This window comes from Nomascus leucogenys, chromosome 20 (assembly GCF_006542625.1).
Source record: "Nomascus leucogenys isolate Asia chromosome 20, Asia_NLE_v1, whole genome shotgun sequence".
NCBI classification, from domain to species: domain Eukaryota; kingdom Metazoa; phylum Chordata; class Mammalia; order Primates; family Hylobatidae; genus Nomascus; species Nomascus leucogenys.
In genome coordinates, this window is record NC_044400.1 from 38,530,144 (window position 1) to 38,551,109 (window position 20,966).

The window sequence follows — 20,966 nt, forward strand, 5'->3', positions numbered from 1 at the left end:
TAATACGCACAGGCCCACAATCCAGATATGGCAAATATTAAAATTTGGCCATGACATTTTAAAAATAAAACATTACAAATACAGTTGAAGCCCACCCCCTTCATCTTTTTGGTCCTCTCTCATTCCCTAGAGGCAATCACAGTAGAAGGGTGTGTTCCTGTTTTGTCCATGTGTTTACATTTTGATCATGTATGCATGCACATAAACAACCTAGAATGTTATTTTATTTATTTTACCATTTGACAGAAAGGAGATCATATGTACGTTGATTTTTTTAGTTAAACATTATGTTTTCAAAGTTTGTCGATATGGGTACATGTACTATAGATCAAATACATTCCTTTAACTGTGTATTAGCGTATTTCATGATATGACTATATAAAATTGTATTCAATGTGGATAAACATTCAAAATGTTTCTGATTTGTTACTGTTACAAACAGTGCTGCAATGAATTTTCTTTTTTTTTTTGAGACGGAGTCTCGCTGTGTCGCCCAGGCTGGAGTGCAGTGGCGCAATCTCGGCTCACTGCAAGCTCCGCCTCCTGGGTTCACGCCGTTCTCCTGCCTCAGCCTCTCCGAGTAGCTGGGACTACAGGCGCCAGCCACCACGCCCGGCTAATTTTTTGTATTTTTAGTAGAGACGGGATTTCACCGTGGTCTCGATCTCCTGACCTCGTGATCCGCCTGCCTCGGCCTCCCAAAGTGCTGGGATTACAAGCGTGAGCCACCGCGCCCGGCCAATGAATTTTCTTATAAATGTCATCTTGTACACAAGGGCGAGATGGAATTACGTGGTCACAGGGTATGTGCAGATTTAACATTATTAGATATTTTCAAAACATGATTCAAAATGGTTATACTAATTTACGCTCTTGTGGTGAATGAGATAAACTGGTTCCCAACATTCTTGCCAGCAGGTGGCAAGTAGTTTCACGGTTTTTTTCAATTCATTGGGTGAGAAATTACATACCTTCTCAAACATTTTCTTGATTACCAGTGCAATTGAGTTACTTTTGAAGTGTCTGTAGGCCAGTTGAGCTTACTCTTCAGTGACATGCCTGTCAATATTTTTTGTCCATTTTTCTATAGTGCTTGCCTTTTAAACTTGTAAGTCTATATTTAAAAAATACAGCTGGGGGCCGTGGCTTAAGCCTGTAATCCCAGCACTTTGGGAGGCCGAGGCGGGTGGATCGCTTGAGGTCAGGAGTTCGAGACCAGCCTGGCCAACATGATGAAACCCCGTCTCTCCTGAAAATACAAAAATTAGCCAGGCATGGTGGCGGGCACCTCTAATCCCAAGCTACTCAGGAGGCTGAGGCAGGAGAATCGCTTGAACCTGGGAGGTGGAGATTGCAGTGAGCCAAGATCAGGCCACTGTACTCCAGCCTGGGTGACAGAGTGAGACTCCATCTCAAAAAAATAAATTAAAAAAATAAAAAATAAAAAAAAGTAATATTTTGAATACTGATCTTTTTTGTCAGTTATATGTTGTAAATATATTCTTCTGGTTTCTGGCTTTTAGGAAAACTTTATATTGTTTTCTTGCGTAGAATTTAAAAAGGTTAATGTGGTCACATTTCTCAAATTTTCGTTTATTATCTGTGCTTTTTTTTTTCTTAGTATAAGAAATTTTTCTTCCTCTTGAAGTAGTTAATGGATTTCTATCCTCTTTTAAATGTATTAAGGATTTGCTTTCCACATCTGGGTCTTTGTCAGAAATGAGTGTGTATGTGTGTATAAAGCATGGGATATTTAAAATATACATATTTTTTCTATGTATCTTAAAAACGTTTTTCTAATTTATATATTTTCTAATTTTTATTTTAAAAATACACCTGGATTAAATCTTACTTGTCATAAGGCATTTAAAATACATATTCTGGTTTGGGTTTCCTTATATTTTATTCAGCATTTATCCTGTTGTGTTCAAAAGGGACCCTGGCTTATAATTTTCTGTTCTCTTTGGTTTTAGTGTAAAGGTTACATTAACATCATAAAATGAGTTAAGGGATGGGGCTTTGTCTCTCTTTCCAATCTCTGGAACAGTTTATATTGGTTGGTTAGCTACTATAACTGTCTTGTAACAGTCCAGATATGCTGCTTTTACAAACAGGTAGATACGTGACTACTGACTGAATTTCCTTTTCTTTTTGAAATGTTCGATAATTTATATTAACCTAGAGAATTGCCTATTTTAAATTTATTTTCAAATTTATTGCACAAACAATTCATGGCAATATCCTATAATTTTTATTTATTTCATATTTCAATAGTGAGTATGTTCATGTGGTTCAAAATCGAAAGGTTTTGGAAAGTTTTCTTCCATCTTGTCTGCAAGCCACCATTTTCCCTCCCACAGAAAAACTACTATTAGTTTATTTTGTGTCCTTTCCAAGATATTTAATACATACACAAGTAAGTTCAAATATATTTTCTTGTGTTGTTACTTTTACACAAACGATAGCATACTATATACATTTTTATATATATTTTTACATAAGGATTTATATTTAGAATCTTTCCACATCAGTACACAAAACGTGTCCTCCTTCATTTTATACCTGCACAGTGTTCCTTAGTTTGAGCGTATCACAGTTTTTAAAACCAATTCTTCATTATGAAAATTAAATAGTATACATTTCTTTTGCTGTTGAAACAATGCTACCATCCATAACCTATACACATATCTTTTCCCATTTATATGGGTTTGTAGGATAAATCCTCAAAGGTGCAAATTCTGGGTCAAATGAAATATACATTTCTAATTTTAACAGGTATTGAAATGTCCTCAGTAGGAGTTGTATCAATTTATATGCCTACCAGAAATGTAAGCGAGTCTGTTTTCCCATAACCTTTTCAGCCGGCACTTTATAGAAAACATCTGGACCTTTGCTCTCTGACACCTTATTTCAGTGTGGATTTAATTTGCATTTCTCGTATTCTGGGAATGCTAAGCATTTTTTATACGCTAAATTTTATATGTCTGTATTTCCTTTTCTGTGAACTCTTTGTTCATATCCTTTGCATAGTTTTCTATTGGGTTTTTGATGTTTTTCTCAGAATTTGCAGGACCTATGAAGCTATATTAAGGAAATCAGCCCTTTGTGACATGTGGCGTAATTTCCTGCAGTTTTTCTATTGTCCTTATGGCCTTTTGGCCTGAACAGTATTTGAATTTTGTATGTATTTCCTTTCCCATCCCCAGGCTGTTAAAAAAGTTTCTCATGTTTCTTGATGGCTTTAGTGGTTTTATTTTACGCATTTGTATCTTTGATCCACTTGTAATTTTTCCTGATGTAGGGAGTGAGATATGGATCTGACTTTATTGTTTTCTGGATGGTTACCAAACATCCACCTTTCTGCACTGATTTGAGATACCACTGTCATAATAAACGAAATCCCTATTTTGGACTATATCTGGGCTTTCTACATGGTTTTACCGATCAGTGCTCATAGAGGACTACTACACGGTTTTAAGTACAGAGGCTGTCTCTAGTGTGGCTAGCCTCCCTCATTATTCTTTTTCAGAAATATTCTGAATGTATTAATATATATTTTTTGTCCATATAAGCTTCAGAATCACCTTGTCTCATTTTAAAAAATCTTCCTGTTGGTTGGTTGCATTAAATGTACAGATTAATTTGGGAAAAAATTTTCAGGCATTACAAATCAATGAGGTTTGGGGACCCATTTGTTCTAGAACCCATATATTAATATTCATATAGAAAAAAATTAAAATTAGATTCATGCCTCTTGGAAAAATAACCATAGGTATATTAAACACCTAATGAATGAGAAAAGCAAACATTTTTGTATTCTTCAGGAGCATTTTAGAGTTTTCTTCGTACAACTTTTGCACATTTATTTTTAAGTTTATCTTAAAGTATTTCATCTTTTGTGTTGGTGTCATAAATGAGTGTATCTTGTTTTTACTTATGAAGCTTTTTATTTCTGTGAATTAATTTTGTAACTGATAATTTTGGTGAATTCTCATGTTTTATGTAGTAGGTTTTCAGCTGATTCTCTTGGGTTTCGAGTATACAATCGGCAGCCAACAGTGATGACTTCAGCTCCTCTTTTATAATTTTAATATAGTACTTTTAATTTTTGCCTCTCACTTAGTTGAACTGGCTAGTGTCTCCAGAACAGTATGAAATGCCAGTGATGATAGTAGTGGGCATTATTTCTTTTTTCCCGTTTTTTGTGTTTGTTTGTATGTTTGTTTTTTGACATTCTTGCTCTGTTGCCCAAACTGGAGGGCAGTGGCGCAATCTCGGCTCACTGCAGCCTCTGCCTCCCGGGTTCAAGCAATTCTCGTGCCTCAGTCACCCAAGAAGCTGGGATTACAGGCATTTTCAGTAGAGACGGAGTTTTGCTATGTTGGCCAGGTTGGTCTCGAACTCCTGGCCTCAAGTGATCTGCCTGCCTTGGTCTCCCAAAGTGCTGGGATTACAGGCATGAGCCACTGCGTCCAGCCCTTTTTCAGATTTTATTTGGAATGATTTCCACATCTAGCACGATGCTGGATTTGAGACTAAAGTGAGTAAGTGCTATTGTGTTAAGGAAGTACACACACATTCCTATTTTACTGAGAATTTTTAAAAATTGATACTAGAAGTTGAAACTTGTCAAATGGCTTTTCAACATCTCTAGGGACGTTCATGTGGTTTTTCTCCTTAGAGCTGCTATATATGTTGGTGCAAAAGTAACTGCGGTTTTTGCCATTACTTTTAGTTACTTTTAATGGAAAAAACCACAATTACTTTTGCACAAACCTAATAATATGATAAATTATATTAATAAAATCCCAAATACTGAATTATTCTTACATTCGTCATGCAATTCTTCTTCGTCATGGTATATCATTCTTTTGTGCCATGGGATTTGTTTCTTAACATTTTATTTAGAATTTTTACATTGATAAGACTGGTCAGTAGTTTTCTCTTTTGTGCACAGTTCTGGCTGTGCTGTTGATTATTGATATTAAGCTCATTTGTTACATACAAACTGAAAAGTTTTTCTTCTTTTCATGTCATGTGCTCTGGCATAGTTTCATCTCTATGCCATTTTTTTCTTTAAGGTTCAGTACATTGTAATGCGTGACTACAGTACTGTTTAAATGTGGTAGCTTTTGGCCGGGCGCGGTGGCTCACGCCTGTAATCCCAGCACTTTGGGAGGCCGAGGCGGGCAGATCATGAGGTCAGGAGATCGAGACCATCCTGGCTAACATGGTGAAACCCCGTCTCTACTACAAATACAAAAAATTAGCCGGGCGTGGTGGCGGGCGCCTGTAGTCCCAGTTACTCGGGAGGCTGAGGCCAGAGAATCGCTTGAATCCTGGAGGCGAAGCTTGCAGTGAGCCGAGATGGCGCCACTGCACTCCAGCCTGGGAGACAGAGTGGGACTCCGACTCAAAAAAAAAAAAAAAAGTGGTAGCTTTTTAAAAACCTGATCAATTTTTCTACTCAACAGGTCCATTAAGATTCCTAACTCTTCTGCATTCAATTTTGATAAATTTTATGTCTTACTACTTTATTATCCATTTCATTCGAGTTTCCAAATTTATTGTATAGAATCAAGTAAATTCCTGGCTGGGCGCGGTGGCTCACGCCTGTAATCCCAGCACTTTGGGAGGCCGAGGCAGGCGGATCACGAGGTCAGGAGATCGAGACCATCCTGGCTAACACAGGGAAACCCCGTCTCTACTAAAAAATACAAAAAAATTAGCCCGGCGAGGTGGCGGGCGCCTGTAGTCCCAGCTACTCGGGAGGCTGAGGTAGAAGAATGGCGTGAACCCCGGGGGACGGAGCCTGCAGTGAGCCGAGATCGCGCCACTGCACTCCAGCCTGGGTGAAAGAGCGAGAGTCCTTCTCAAAAAAAAAAAAAAAAAAATCAAGTAAATTCCTTAATTTTTACTGGATCCTTGATAATTTTCTCCTTGTGACTTATTATTTTTGATTGATTTTCACCATTATTTAGTGATTAGGTTAATTAGCAGTTTATCTATGATTTTTCCCTAAGCAACCGGATTTTGAATTTACTAGTCATATTATATTCTTACTTTAATAATTTATTATTTTCTATTTTGTCTTTATTAATTTATTTCTTCTACTTGACTTGGGCTTATTTTGTAGTTTTTAATCCTAATTTCTTGAGTTGAATATGCTTATTTTTATTGCTATTCTTTGTTGATATAAGTATTAAGACTATAAATTTATTTTTCTGAGTACTGCTTGCACTGCGTAGCAGAGGTGCTAATATGTGATGTTTCCTTATTACTTTCTAGATATTTTTCGCTTTTATTTGAATTTCCTTGAGCTATATGAAAGAGAATTTAAAAGGCCGGGCATGGTGGCTCACGCCCGTAATCCCAGCATTTTGGGAGGCTGAGGTGGGCGGATCATTTGAGGTCAGGATTTCGAGACCAGCATGGCCAACATGGTGAAACCTCGTCTCTACTAAAAATACAAAAATTAGCCGGGCATGGTGACATGTGCCTGTAATTCCAGCTACTGGGGAGGCTGAGGCAGGAGAAAAGGAGAACAGCTTGAACCTGGGAGGTGGAGGTTGCAGTGAGCCGAGATCATGCCATTGCACTCTAGCCTGGGTGACGAAGCGAGACTCCATTTCAAAAAAAAAAAAAAAAAAAGGAAAGAAAGAAAGAGAAAGAAAGAAAATTTAAAAATCTATAGGTGATAGGAGCTTTTTTACTTTTGAGTTTGTTATTAATTTCTGGTTTTATTGCTTTGTAGTCAGGAAATCTTGCTTGTACCCTTTCTACTTTGTTTCTATAAAGCGATCACTACATATGCAACTTTATACGCATACTACATGTACTTGTTTGTGTGTATTATATACATATACACAATACATTCAACTTTATTTTTTCATCTTTGTCTTTTACATCTCGTGTCCTCTGTGGTATGTAACAGTACCCTTGTACATTGTAGGAATATAGTAAAAGCTAGATTTTATTATTTCGAATGGCTGCAAGAGATTCTTTGGTTAAAACAATTTGACCAGGGAATAAGGCTTATATCTTGGTGAACATCTGGAATGAGAAGGAGAAGACTCTACTTAATGTAATACGTTTACCTTGAGGGTCAGACCATGCTATTTGGGTTCTGCAATTCTCAAGCACAATGTAAATAATGCCAGCACTTTATAAGTGTAAGCTTCTATGGGTTTGACAAGATTCTGAGATGTATTTTCCCTCTTCATAAGCATAAGCACACTCAGTAAAGCTAAATCATTTTACAATGTCAAACAAATGAATCAAAGCAATCCAACATTCAAGATTCTTTGAAAGCAATTTACAGCTTTATTGGCATCTCCCAAAGAATGTTAATAGGAATCTAATTTATAACATAACTTCAGATTTATTGTCATGTTCTCCCCTTTACCATTTCTTTTTATCTTCCCATACCCCTACTGCAACTAATACGGTTCCTTTTGCTTTTCTTTTCAGACTCCCCCAAATCTGTTCTTTCTTTCTCCTTCCCATGAACTCTGGTGTCCTTCCCCACTCCCTGCTTGCCCAGCTGTGTTCCTCCCTGCCACCTTGTTGCTCTTCTTCCAAAGTACAATCCGGTCAGTCTGTCTTAGTGTTTTTCCTATTCTACAGTGACTTTTTATCTATTATTCTGATCAATATAACAAAAATAAGCAGTAGGGTACAATGTTGTCAAATAGAGAATTTTTCTTAGAGAAATCAGTAGCAATATTCTAAAATACATTATAAATGCATGTCCCAATTACAATTTATTTTATAGGTGTGACTTCTAAATCTATAAAGGAGATAAGATTTTGTGTACTTGTAAAGACAATCTAATTCTTCATATTACTAATATAGTAGGTTGCTTATTTATGGTAAGTCAATATAGCTTTGATTTTCATCCCTGAGTTGTAGGTTTGTCTTTCTAAGAAGGAATAGACTTATTCAATAAATGATTTTTTTTTGCAGTCTAAAGAAGGTGCATTTATTGTCAGAGATTCAAGACATTTAGGATCCTACACAATTTCCGTATTTGTGGGAGCTAGAAGGTAAGCATGCGATTTTGGTTACTATAGAAATAATCCCTGGGACAGTCTCCATCACACAGAGAATGTTAGTGAGAGCTTAGCTTAGGGAAAAGATTTTTGGCCTGGAAGTCAGAAAAACCAACCAGTCCATGATATATCCCTAGCATGTTCTGTGTGACATTGCGTAAGTTTCTGAACCTCTCCCGTCTTCCTTTTCTCAACCATAAAGTAAAGAGGGGGAGATTAGTTGTAGTAGACACTGTTGGGGGCTTTCCTGATATCCCTTGGTCTGTTCTGGGATTCACTTGCACAAAAGTCTCTCGCACTCAGAAAGCTTCCTGTGTCTGTCTGCCTGAGGATGTTCTCTGGCTGTGGGAACTTGTGGGCCCCATGGCTAGGCTGAAAGTGCCTGAGAGGTAACATCCCAGGAGCAACCCTACGTTAAAGAGAATGGGAGTTGGTGGATAAATATCTCAGCTTCTTTGCACTTCAGTGGGACAATTGTGAGGTGTGTTCCCCAGTCTCTCCTAGGTTCCTACAAGTATTGAGCCCCAATTGCCCATAGTAGTAACCTACTAACTAATGCACCTGGCATTGGTTTTTCCTCCCTTCTTGTCTCACATCTCCAATTGCTTACAGTGCATGTGTTCATTCATTTAACCAATACTTGATGTTCAATAGGTACTTATATGTATTCATTATGAGATCTGCTTTTTTGAACACTAGTCTTGTCACTCGGACAACTTTGGCTGAAGTTACATTTGAATCTAAGGCCCCAATAATTTAGTTGAGGAATTTTCTTGGCATGGGGAGGCACTTGTTGAATTCAGCCAATCTACTTCTCAGTGTAGTGTTGCTAGGATGAGTTTTAGACCTGGAGTCCTGTTGTTTAATGAGTTGGCTTAGATCCAAAGTGATCTTTCACATTTCTAGTAATTCACATTTTCTTGATTGTAGAAGTATGGAGGCTGCCATAAAACATTATCAGATAAAAAAGAATGAGTCAGGACAGTGGTATGTGGCTGAAAGACATGTCTTTCAATCAATCCCTGAGTTAATCTGGTATCACCAGCACAATGCAGCCGGTAAGTGGGGAACTTCAAGCTGGGTGAGTCAGGGAGCCATGCCCTTGATGGGCAATGCATCTTTGGTATCAGGCACGCAACAGGAGCAAATCTCCCTGTAGAAATAGTTTAAGAGTTTGAAGTACAACCTATCTTTTGAGCAATTATCTTTCTTATTGATGCCTCTTCATTTTTCTAGTTGGTTGGGGGCAAGAGGAAGGTCAATTTCTTATATTTCTACCAGGTTAGAAAAATGATAGATGACAGAGAAGCAAATAGTCATCAATTATTATGCATTTGTTCTGGAAATTTACACAGGGCTAAATGTAATAAGATTTCAAATACCCTAAATAATGATGCTGCTTTCCCTTTGCCCCCATAAATCTGCTCTCTACTTTGGACAATTGTAATAGAAAATTACCCTTATATCTCTCATTCTCTGTTCTTTCTTGTTTGGAGAATATAAAAAGTCACAGAGAACACAGCCTTTCACAGTTACAATTTAGCCTAACTATACCAGAGGCATATTTAACCCATCTCCCCAGCCATTGTTTGCAATAATTGCTATTTGTGCAAACCTATCATCTGTGGAAAGATGTAGGATCCCAGAAAGTTCCACCACAATTAAGATCACCTCTCTGGCCTTCAGCCCTTGCCCAACCTGTGCTGAACCACTCTGAGCCCATGGGGAACCTTCTTATCTCAGCATTGCAGAATTCGGAATCCACTGTTACTTTTCATATTACTTTGACTTCTTGTCTTGCATTTCTTTTTCAGATTTCTCTCATGAAAAGTGTTGACAAATATTCTTTTTGGAAAGAGCTCACTTTTCCATTACACTGGTTCTAAGTATCAGGAATATATCAAGGACATTTTTATCCACTTGTGGGATGCATCCACATGGAATATATCAAAGGACATTTTTATCCACTTGTGGGATGCATCCACATGGATATTCCAGGCAGTCACTGGAATTTTGGTTAAGGATTGAGGGTACAATATCTGGGTGGGGCCGTAAAGGTCTTAGTTGTAGCTAGAGATAGAGTCAAGATGTCAGCTCTGAGTTTTCTCCTTTACATTCCTCTTTCTCCTTCCTCCAAAGAAAAGAGAAGGAGTGGTTTTGGTGATAAGGTTAAATGAGGTTAGATGAGGGCTTTAACCTGAACTAGGTCTTAGAGTCACTGGTAAGCATCCATTCCTGTTCCCTGTTCAAACTTTTACCATTCTCAAGACTCCTTTACCAAAATTAACCACTGCCTTATTGGCAAATCTGCTGTCTGTGTACCTCACTAGGAAAAGTGAAGTCACCAGGCATGAGTGATCTCCATCTCCTCTTCTGTCCCCATGCTGTCTCATCCTCATTCCCTCCAGTAGTAGTGAGGGCATGCCTGTGCTCTTGCCCTTACCTGCCATCCACTGTTCCTTTCTCTCCTGTATCTCTTCCATTCTTCTGACTATCTCCCTTTGGCTCTTAATCCTATAAACATGCTTAAGACTTTCTTATCCTAAAAACAAAAACAACTCTCCTCCTGCTGCCCTAATTCTTTCTCCCTTTACACATTGCTCTTGTAAGTCACACTTTTGGAAAAATGTGTCCACATCCACTGTCTCCACTCTCTCACTTTCCATTTACTTTTTAAACATCTATGATCTGTCTTCTGCTTTCAACACTCCATATTTGACCAGTGGCCCCTATATTGACAGTACAGTGGGGCTTTCTAGTTCTCATGTGTTCAGGTCCTCTCTGCTACATTTGGCAGTGTCACTTGTTGCTCCTTCGATGTTTGACACCATCCCTTTTTGGCCTTCTCTAACTCAATAGTTCCTAATGGGTCTTCCCAATGTGCCCTACTTCTACTCTTCCCTTAAATATTGGTTTTCCTCCAGATTCCATCCCTGATCACTACTCTTCTCACCTTAGGCATCTCCCTTTGCATAATCTTCTGTCTGGTAGACAAAGGCACTTGCAATCCCGCAGGCCCTGAACTTCACTGATGAAGTAGGATGCTTCATCTTACACCATTACTCTCCCTCCAAATGTCCTCTTTCTTTTCTCTCTCTCAGGTAATACTAGTATCATCCAGCCCCTTGTAGGGGTTGGAAGCATAGGAATTAAATAAATGCTTCTTAATACCTCACTTCTGATTAATTATCAAATGCAATTGATTTCATATCCTAAATGTGTCTCCTATAGATACCTGCTTCTCCCTACCTTCTAGTGCTGCCCTGATCATTGCTCACTTGGACAACTGCAGTAGCCTCTTAACTGGTCTCCTTGCCTCCAATGTTGATTTCCCCTTAATCCATTCTGCTAGTACCAGAGTGATCTATCAGAAATGTAAATCTGGCTGGGTGCAGTGGCTCATGCCTGTAATTCCAACACTTTGGGAGGCCAAGGTGGGTGTATCACCTGAGGTCAAGAGTTTAAGACCAGCCTGGCCAACATGGTGAAACCCCATCTCTACTAAAAATACAAAATTAGCCAGTCATGGTGGCACATGCCTGTAATCTCACCTACTCGAGAGGCTGAGGCAGGAGAATTGCTTGAACCTGGGAGGCGGAGGTTGCAGTGAGCCAAGATCACACCGTTGCACTCCAGCCTGGGCAACAAGAGTGAAATTCCATCTCAAAAGAAAAAAAAAAAAAAAAGAAAGAAAAGAAAAGAAAAAGAAAAAGAAAAAGAAATGTAAATCTGACTGTGCCCTCCTACTTGGGACTTTTTAATAGCTTCCTCTCACCTGCAGGAAAATGTAATGCTCCCTAGCGTGGCTTATGAGGCCCATCATACCCAGAATACTGCTTACCTTTCCAGTGTAATTTGTCTGGCTCTACCTCCTGAGTTTTGCTCAAGTACCCACCACCATGCTTCACATTTCTAAGTTTCATCTCATGCTGTTACCTCTGCTTAGAAAGTCCTTCATAGTTTCTCCCCATGGGTTAACTCCATGTGTTAGTTTCATCTCAGTCATTTCCTCCCGAACACTTCTTTGAGTCCAACAATGTGTTAAGTGCTCTTTCTCTACATCCCAAGGCACCCTATGTGCATCTCCAGCACAATACTTATTCCTTCACGTTAGAATGGCCTCTCTCTGCCTGTCTTCCCTCACTGAGATAGAGCTCCCTGTGGGCAGAGTCCTCATCTTACTCATCTTGGAATCTGCTGGGATCTTTGGGAATCTACCTAGAAGAGTGCCTCGCACACAATAGGCACTTAATATGCGCTTCTTTTTGTTCTTACACTGGTCAAGCTCCTCTCTGTCTTCCAGCATTTACACATGCTGTTCCATCTACCTGGAAGGCTCTTCGTCAATTAATGTCAGCATAGCTGTCATCTTGTCTGAAAGGCCTTGCCTGAGCGCCCACTCTGAAGTAACTATGTTATCTGGTCTGCCTTGCACTTAATCATCATCTACTGTTTCTTGTGTGTGCATGCACTTGTTATTTTCTCTTCCTCTCACTAGAATGTAATCTTCATGAGAGCAAGACCGAATCATCAGTCTTGTTCCCTACTGTCTCCCAACATCTAGATACTGTTTTATTAAAAGCTTTTATTAAAAGCACATACCAGGCTTTTAATAAATATTAGTTGAATAAATAAATAATAAATGATTATTAAACTAAGTTGAAATGTAAGGTATATGCCTAAGTGGGTCACTGAAAGGAAAACAAGAGACATTTAATGTATAGGATTCTATATGTTAACCCAATCAAATGAAATCTCATTTACTCTACCATGCTATTAAAAATCAAAAAAACAAAGAGTATAGAAAATGGGCACACTTCAACACTGTTGGTGGTTGAATAAATTAGTACATCCTTTCTGGACACCCTTTGACCTGGAAATCACATTTTTTAAGGTGATAATTTGAGAAGTATAGACAAATGTATGTTCAAGGACATATGGCATATTTTATAATAGTGAAATCTTGGAAATAAATTTAAGCTCTGTTTATAGTCAATGACATATATCAATTATGTGCATAGTGCAAAAAGCTTTTAACAAAATATTTATATTTCTGTAAAATATATTGGATGTGTTCGTGTTTTCAATTATGCACATAGAGATTTTTGCAAAAATGTTCACCAAGATAATAACAATCTATCTGTGGATACTAAGATTTTGTGAGGGATTTTTTGGGGTCATCTTTATACTTTCCTAGATTCTTTAAATTGCATACAATGAGTATATATATATATATTTTTTTTTTTGGAAAATGTTTTTCAAATGGTGAAATAAAACTGCTAACTGGTAGAATGAATTTTGTTTGCCTAATTATTTAAAGAATGGTACTATCGTCTAGAATATTTCATTCTTTCTTCTATATTAGCAACTAGGCTTGAAATATTGATTTCTCTCTCTCCTTAGGTCTCATGACTCGTCTCCGATATCCAGTTGGGCTGATGGGCAGTTGTTTACCAGCCACAGCTGGGTTTAGCTACGGTAAAGTGTACACACATGCTGAAGTAAAATAGCAAATCCAGTAGTATACAATCTACTCTGGCTGGGTGCGGTGGCTCACACCTGTAATCCTGGCACTTTGGGAGGCCAAGGTGGGTGGATCACCTTAGGTCAGGGGTTCAAGACCACCCTGGCCAAAATGGTGATACCCCGTATCTACTAAAAATACAAAAAATTAGCCAGGTTTGGTGGCGGATGCCTGTAATCCCAGTTACTTGGGAGGCTGAGGCAGGAGAATCACTTGAACCCAGGAGGCGGAGGTTACAGTGAGCCGAGATCATGCCACTGTACTCCAGCCTGGGCAGCAGAGTGAGACTCTGTCTCAGAAAAAAGAAAAAAAAAAAGAATCTAAGTTCCCTATTGATTCTTTGAACTCTCAGCACTTCTGAAATGTCTATCTAGAAACATTTCTTCTCAAAGTTTACATCACCCTTCTGAGATGTTTAAATATGTGCATCTCATAAGGACAATTTAAACTTTGGGGAGAAATGCTTCAGTTTTACCTCAGATTTCACTGTTACATTTCCAGGAGCCTTAATCTTCACCCTTTTGATAAATTACAATTCTTTTTATTTGGATGTTTCGGTTGTTGTTCTTTGGTTACAAGGGTGCCTGGGAAATGATTCCTCTCCAAGAGAAGCTACTAAAAAGAGCTGCTGAAAGTATCATCTTCATCTTTTTCTTTTTCTAATAGAACATGCACAAAGTTCAATTTGAACCACTTTCTAGCAAATGTGGTATTTGTGAATCTGTGAGAATAAATAAGTGTCAGGGAATCCTATTTTCTAATTTGGTGACATTTTATTCCTTTAAACTTCTCTCAATAGTGAGATTCAGAATATACTGAAAAAATCAATAACACAATTATACTGGGAAACAAGTAACTGGGACTCAGGATCTCATTAAGTTAAGAGGATGGAAGCAAGATTTCTGGCTATTATTGGTGCCTGTATTATTCCTCTGGCCCACAGATAGTATATATAATACAAAGTTCTACCATTAACAATTTACTTAAGTTAACATGATTCTTTTTAATTTCTTCAAAATAAACTTAAAACATTTAAAAACAAATAGAATAGTGTACAACTCATAAGTCTATAGCTTGATTTGTTTTGCCTGGTTTGATTACATTATATAAACAGGAAAGGACACTGCATTTTTTTGTGTCTGGCTTCCTCTTCCTCATTACATCTATGAGTTTCATCCGTGGTCCTGGGTGGGGTTGGTTTATTTCCACTGTGGTGCAGTGCTACACTGCATGACATACCACAACTGATTTAGCCATGCTTCTTGTAGATGGCCATTTGGGTTGTTACCAATTTTTGGCTCTTACAAATAATATTGTTAAGAACATTTCTGTGTGTGTTTTGATGAAGTTAAGTGCACATTTACATTCCAGCATATGTTGGATATGTGCTTAAGTGTAGATCTGCTGGGTCACAGGCTATGCATATGTTTAGATTTAGTAGATACAGTCAGTTTTCTAAAGAGCTTATACAAAATTACACTCCCATCAACAATATATAAGTTCTAGTGGCTCCATACCTTTGCCCTTGCCAATATTTTATTCTAGTTTTTTTTTACATGTTAGCCAATCTGGTGTGTAGTAGTATCTCATTATGGTCTAAATTTACATTTCCCTGATGACTAATTATTTTGGTCAATTTGGCTTAGTGGCCATTTGGATATTCTCTTCATGAGAGAATACTCCATTCAAATTTTTTACCCTTAAAAAAGTTGTCTTCTCTAGTTGATTTATTTATATTCAGAATAAGAATTCTACGTTGGTTGTATATTTTAGAAATATCTTCTAAACTTTTTTAGTTTAGCTTAACTTTTTACTTTCTTAATGGGGGTATTTTTGATGAACAGAAGTTTTATGAAGTATAATTGATCAATATTTTTCTCTGTGGTTATATTCTGTTGAATAAATTCATGCCAATTCCAAGGCCATGAATATATCCTCCCATGTTACTCTTAAAACATACCTATGAGGCTGGGTGTGGTGGCTTATGCCTATAATCCCAGCACTTTGGGAGACTGAGGTGGGCAGATCGCCTGAGCTCAGGAGTTTGAGACCAGGCTAGGCAACATGGTGAGACCTTGTCTCTACTAAAAATACAAAAATTTATCAAGGCGTGGTGGCGTGCCTGTAATCCCAGCTACTTGGGAGGCTGAGGCAGGAAAATCACTTGAACCTAAGAGGTATAGCTTGTAGTCAGCTGAGATCGCGCCACTGCACTCCAGCCTGGGTGACAGAGTGAGACTTTGTCTCCAAAAAATAATAATAATAATAATAAAACATACCTTCTATAGGGAGGGGGAATACTTTGCACAGCTGATAGCAGGGACTGTCAGATTTTACAATTCTTTTAAATGCATTATTCAAAAGTTCCAGCAGATGGAGGTATTGCTGTAGTAAAAGGAGACACTAAACCATTAAGTTTGGCACAGTTCTCAAGAGGGTTCTTTTAAAAACAATTTATTTTTTCCTGATTTGCTTCTATAAAATGAGAAATATACAGTAAAAATTTCACTTCAGATATACTCTTAGATATATGTGGGTTAGATTTCTAACACTGAATTTGTTTATTAGATGATTTCATTGGACTTTTCCCTAAGAAGAAAAAGTACCAAGGGAGAAAAGCCCTTTAGGGATGGAGTGAGAAGACCAACAGGAAGAACTGAAATCACAGTTTTATTTGCCTTACAAATTTACTCACCAGGAAAAAAAAAAAAAAACAGACTGGGAACATAAATATTTTGGGTCCCAGGTCTAGTTTTGGTAGGTTTAGTTTAGAAAGGCACAGAAGTGTGTTCGCTGTTCTCTTTGGGAGCGGAGAGTGCGTTTTGCTATCCTTAATTTGTTATACAAACATCACAAAATAAATAAAGTTTGTGTTTTGAAACTTGAGTTCTTGAATTACGTTTAAGCCACAGTGAGAGTATTAAAATGGCTTCATATCCTCTCCACTTTATACATTTTTTAAACACTCTGTCAAATAATAGATACTTCCTAAACATTTTCCAGCCCTAATATTTTAACATTCTTTCTTTCTACTTGTAACATGGATGTTTTACTTTTTCAGAAAAGTGGGAGATAGATCCATCCGAGTTGGCTTTTATAAAGGAGATTGGAAGCGGTCAGTTTGGAGTGGTCCATTTAGGTGAATGGCGGTCACATATCCAGGTAGCTATTAAGGCCATCAATGAAGGCTCCATGTCTGAAGAGGATTTCATCGAAGAGGCCAAAGTGATGATGTACGTATAAACAACACTCTGATAAATATCATACCATGTCCTGGTGTCGTGGAAACAACATGAGCTTTGGAGGCAGCCACACCTGGATTCGTGTCACAGCTTTGCTGAAGCTCATTGTGTAACCCAGGCACATTATTTGACCTCTGTGTGACCTGGGTGAATTATTTCACCTTTCCAAGCCTCAATGTCCTCATCTATAAAATGGGGTGAAAGTCCCTACCTCACTGGATCGATGTGTGAATTAAATAAGAGAATTTATGTAAGTGATGAGACAGGAGAATTCCCTTGACACCTTTGCAGAACCCCTTGTGAAGAGGGTGGCTCACTTACTCAGCCGCTGTGTGCTCAAATCCCTTATGGGAAGAGAAGCATGCAGGTGAGCCAGGGTGAGTGCTTTTGGGCTCTGGCCCCACGACAGTGTCTAGAGGTGTTACAGTGCTCTTTTAGCTTTTCCATCTGCAGATGGCTAAGTGTTAACCACCTCAGTGGAAAGTCAGGGTGACAGCCTTTTGCATCCTGCCATCTTGATACCTGGGTCCTTGTATGGCATCCAGGAAAAATCAGGTCACACGGACTTGAAGGATGGTGAATGCAGAGATTTTACTGAGTGATGGAGGTGGCTCTCAGCGGGATGGATGGGGAGCTGGAAAGGGGATGGAGTGGGAAGATGATCTTCCCTGGGAGTTTGACTGTCCTGCAGACAATCTCATCTCTGACCACCCCCAGCAGAACTCCTCTCAATGTTTAGAGACACTCCTCCTCTTCTCTTCTTCTCTGCTGCCCTGCTCTGTCACCTGCCAATGGAGCTTGGGGTTTATATGGGCACAGTACAGGGGTGTGGCAGGCTCGAGCAGTCTTGGCAAGGGCAGCATCTGGGCACAAAAATAAAAATGTCTGTTCCCATTTAGGACTGCAGGTTTCCAGGCTTGAAGGTGGGGATTTTGCTGGGGAACTGCCCTCTTCTACCTAGTATTTCCCTGCCTCCTGTCGGTATCAGTGACAAGCAAGTGTGTTCTTTTCAGCTCAATAATAGGTGCTTTACAAGTACTCTTTTTTTTTTTTCCTTTTCCCAGAAGCAAAAATGATGGTTATGTCTTAGTAGTGATATACTAGTCATCTTTTGAAAGGGCATCCTCCAGTGGCCAAAAAGAGTTAATGGTTTTTTAAGGATAAAAAAGTATTTGCTTTCAGAGGACATAAGGGTCCAGAGCTCTAAAAGAAGTGGCTCTTTGTAGACCGTTGGACACAACTCTTCTGTGATTTCCTGGGACAGCATTTTGACTCAGTTGAACCCATTTCTGTGGCTCATTAACTGTAATAACCTGAGCGGGACCAGGACAGGCCAATAATTTGACCATAGTTCAAATTAACATTCTTTAAATATTTGTTCCACATTTATTTAGAGGAACAACAATGCTGCGAACAAGAAAAACTCCAGATGGCATTATTTAGATTCTGCTCTGTTTTCCAGAGAAATTTAGTTCTGACCCACACTTGCAGACTCCAACCAGAAAAACAAACAAACAAACAAAAAACAAGCAAACAATAATCAGAGGCGATTAACTGGACCCATTCTCGATTAACTGGACCCATTCTCTTTCGAAGGCAGAGCAAGTATATCCCTTGGGGCTCTCAACCCATACCCCAAGGGTCCTGTCAAAATATCCTTTCCATTGACTTACAATAGAATGAATTCCATGGGAAGTTATTACAAACACAATTTCCCAGTGACACCAGCTTCCCAATGATGTTTTTGTGTCCTTAGGTGCCCCAGGCCCCTATCTCTATCTGCCTTTGCTTCCTGTAGCTATCTGCATCCTACCATGGTTTTTCTATACCTAAAGGACAAAAATTGTATTCCTGTGTTGGATTAAATAGGCATAAAAAAAGAATGAATGGGAGACAAGTGATTCAGAGAGAGTTAAAAACATATTTGAGAGATAAGTGATTCAGGGAGAGTTAAAAACATATTTGAATATCTATCTAACAAGAAAGAATTGAAGATGTTTAATGTCATAATGAGAGAATTCTTGAAAGGTACAAGCCTGATTGGGCATTTGAGGTCAGGATCTTTGAGGACAATGTTTCCCCTGATTCATTTTGGGAGGCCAACATGGGAGGATCACTTGAGCCTAGGAGTTTGAAACCAACCTAGGTAACATGGCGAAACCCTGTCTCTACAAAAAAATAAAAAAACTAGCCAGGCATGGTAGTGAGCACCTGTAGTCCCAGCTACTCAGGAGGCTGAGGTGGGAGGATCAATTGAGCTCAGCAAGCTGAGGCTAGAGTGAGCCATGATGGCACCACTGCACTCCAGCCTGAGTGACAGAGTGAGACCCTATCATACACACACACACACACACACACACACACACACACACAAATCCCTGATTTCTAAAAAAGTGAGGCAGAAAATCTTCCATTCTAACATCCTATTGCAAATATATTTATTTTTAAAATAGTTGACATGCATTGACATACTATGTAGCAAGTATATACAGCTTTGCACATATTAGCTCATTTCCGTGTGTGGTTTAAATATTACCTCTTTCAGGAGGTCTCCTCTGACTACTCTGTTTAAGCTGGCATACCCACTGCCAAATGCTTTCTGTTGTATCGCTTTGTGTTAGTTCCATCAAAGTACTTGTCATACTCTGAAGCTTCATGTGCAGTTGTTTTATTTCTCTCCCACTAGCATGCAAGCTCTCTAATAATATAACCTTTTATTTATTTCTCCTGTTAAACCTGGTGAGTGTTAAAAGGATGAATAGCATGTAGTTGGTGCTTAAAAAACATTTATGGATTATTGAATGAGTTAATGAATCCTCACCACAACTCCAAGAGGTAGCTTCTATTAAGATCCCAACTTTATAGATAAGAAAGAGAACATTTAGAAGGCTTATTGTAAACCAAAATGTATCTGAGACAAGTCTCAATTAATTTAAGAGTTTACTTGGCCAAGGTTAAGGACATGCCCATGACAGCCTCAGGAGGTCCTGATAATATGTGCCCAAGGTGATCGGCCTACGAAATGTAAAAATGGTTTTACACATTTTAGGAAGACATAAGACATCAATCCATGCATGTAAGACGTACATTGGTTTGGTCTGGAAAGGCAGGACAACAGGGAGTGGTGAAACAGGAGAGTTTTCTGGCCCCCACTTGCAGGACATGCAACAGAGGTGTGGCTTTCTGTTCAGCCAACATGACCTTTTACAAGATGGGGAGCATGCAGACGGGCAGGTGCAGGAATCAGGGTGAGTGCTTTTGGGCTCTAGCCCAACAGCAGCATCTAGGGGTGGGTGTCTGCAACTCCCAAAGCCCAAGTGGGTCTGTGTTGTTGTGTGCTCGTTTAGCCTTGTGATCTGCAGATGGCTTAAGGGTTAACCAGCTCAGTGAACCCTCTGTCTTTTTGCAAGGGCAGGGGGCCAGTGTGACAGTTTTCTGTATCTCAAGCTCTTGTCCAGTGTCCTGGAAGATCAGGTCACACACAGACTTGAAGGAAGCATGTGGGGTTTTATTGAGTGTTGGAGGTGGCTCTCAGCAGGATGGATGGGAAGCTGGACAGGGGATGATGGGGTGGGAAGATGATCTTCCCCTGGAGTTTGGCCATCCAACAGCCGATTCTCTGACTGGTCCAGCCGAACTCCTCCTGACGTTCCTTCTCTTCTCCCCTTCTCTGCTGTACCATTCTGCTGTTTGTCTATTCGTCTTCTCATCTGCTTCTGGACCTGGAGTTTGCGATTTATATGGGTACAGGATAGGGGGTGTGGTGGGCCAAAAAGCAACTTTTGGGGCACAAAAACAGGAATGGCTGTTCTCACTTAGGGCCATAGGTATCTAGGCTTGAGGGTGAGGACTTTCCTGGGGAAACTGCCGTCTTCTACCCAGTATTTCCCTGTCTCCTGTCCATATCGGTGGGGGCTTCCAAGTCATAGGCAGATTCAAAGCTTTTCTGATTGACGGTTGGTTATTATCCAAAGAACTGGAATCAATGGAAAGGAACGTCTGGGTTACTATAAAGAGTTGTGGAGACCAACACAGATGGTCTGTGTTTATTATACAGATGAAACTTCCAGGTAGGAGATTTCAGGCAAAATAGATTGTAAATGTTTCTTAGTAGACTTAAAGAGTCTGTTCTATCAGTCTCACTGTCTG

At 39.1% G+C, this 20,966-nt stretch overlaps 1 protein-coding gene across 1 annotated transcript in view; it reads left to right on the forward strand.

Annotated features, from left to right (window-relative positions):
• TXK (TXK tyrosine kinase) overlaps nt 1-20,966 on the forward strand; it is a 68,683-nt gene that overhangs the window by 31,752 nt on the left and 15,965 nt on the right. Inside the window, exons 7-10 of the mRNA XM_003258425.3 lie at nt 7,966-8,045; nt 8,982-9,109; nt 13,455-13,529; nt 16,637-16,808. Coding sequence (XP_003258473.1) covers nt 7,966-8,045; nt 8,982-9,109; nt 13,455-13,529; nt 16,637-16,808 — 455 coding nt within the window. The remainder of the gene's footprint in view (nt 1-7,965; nt 8,046-8,981; nt 9,110-13,454; nt 13,530-16,636; nt 16,809-20,966) is intronic.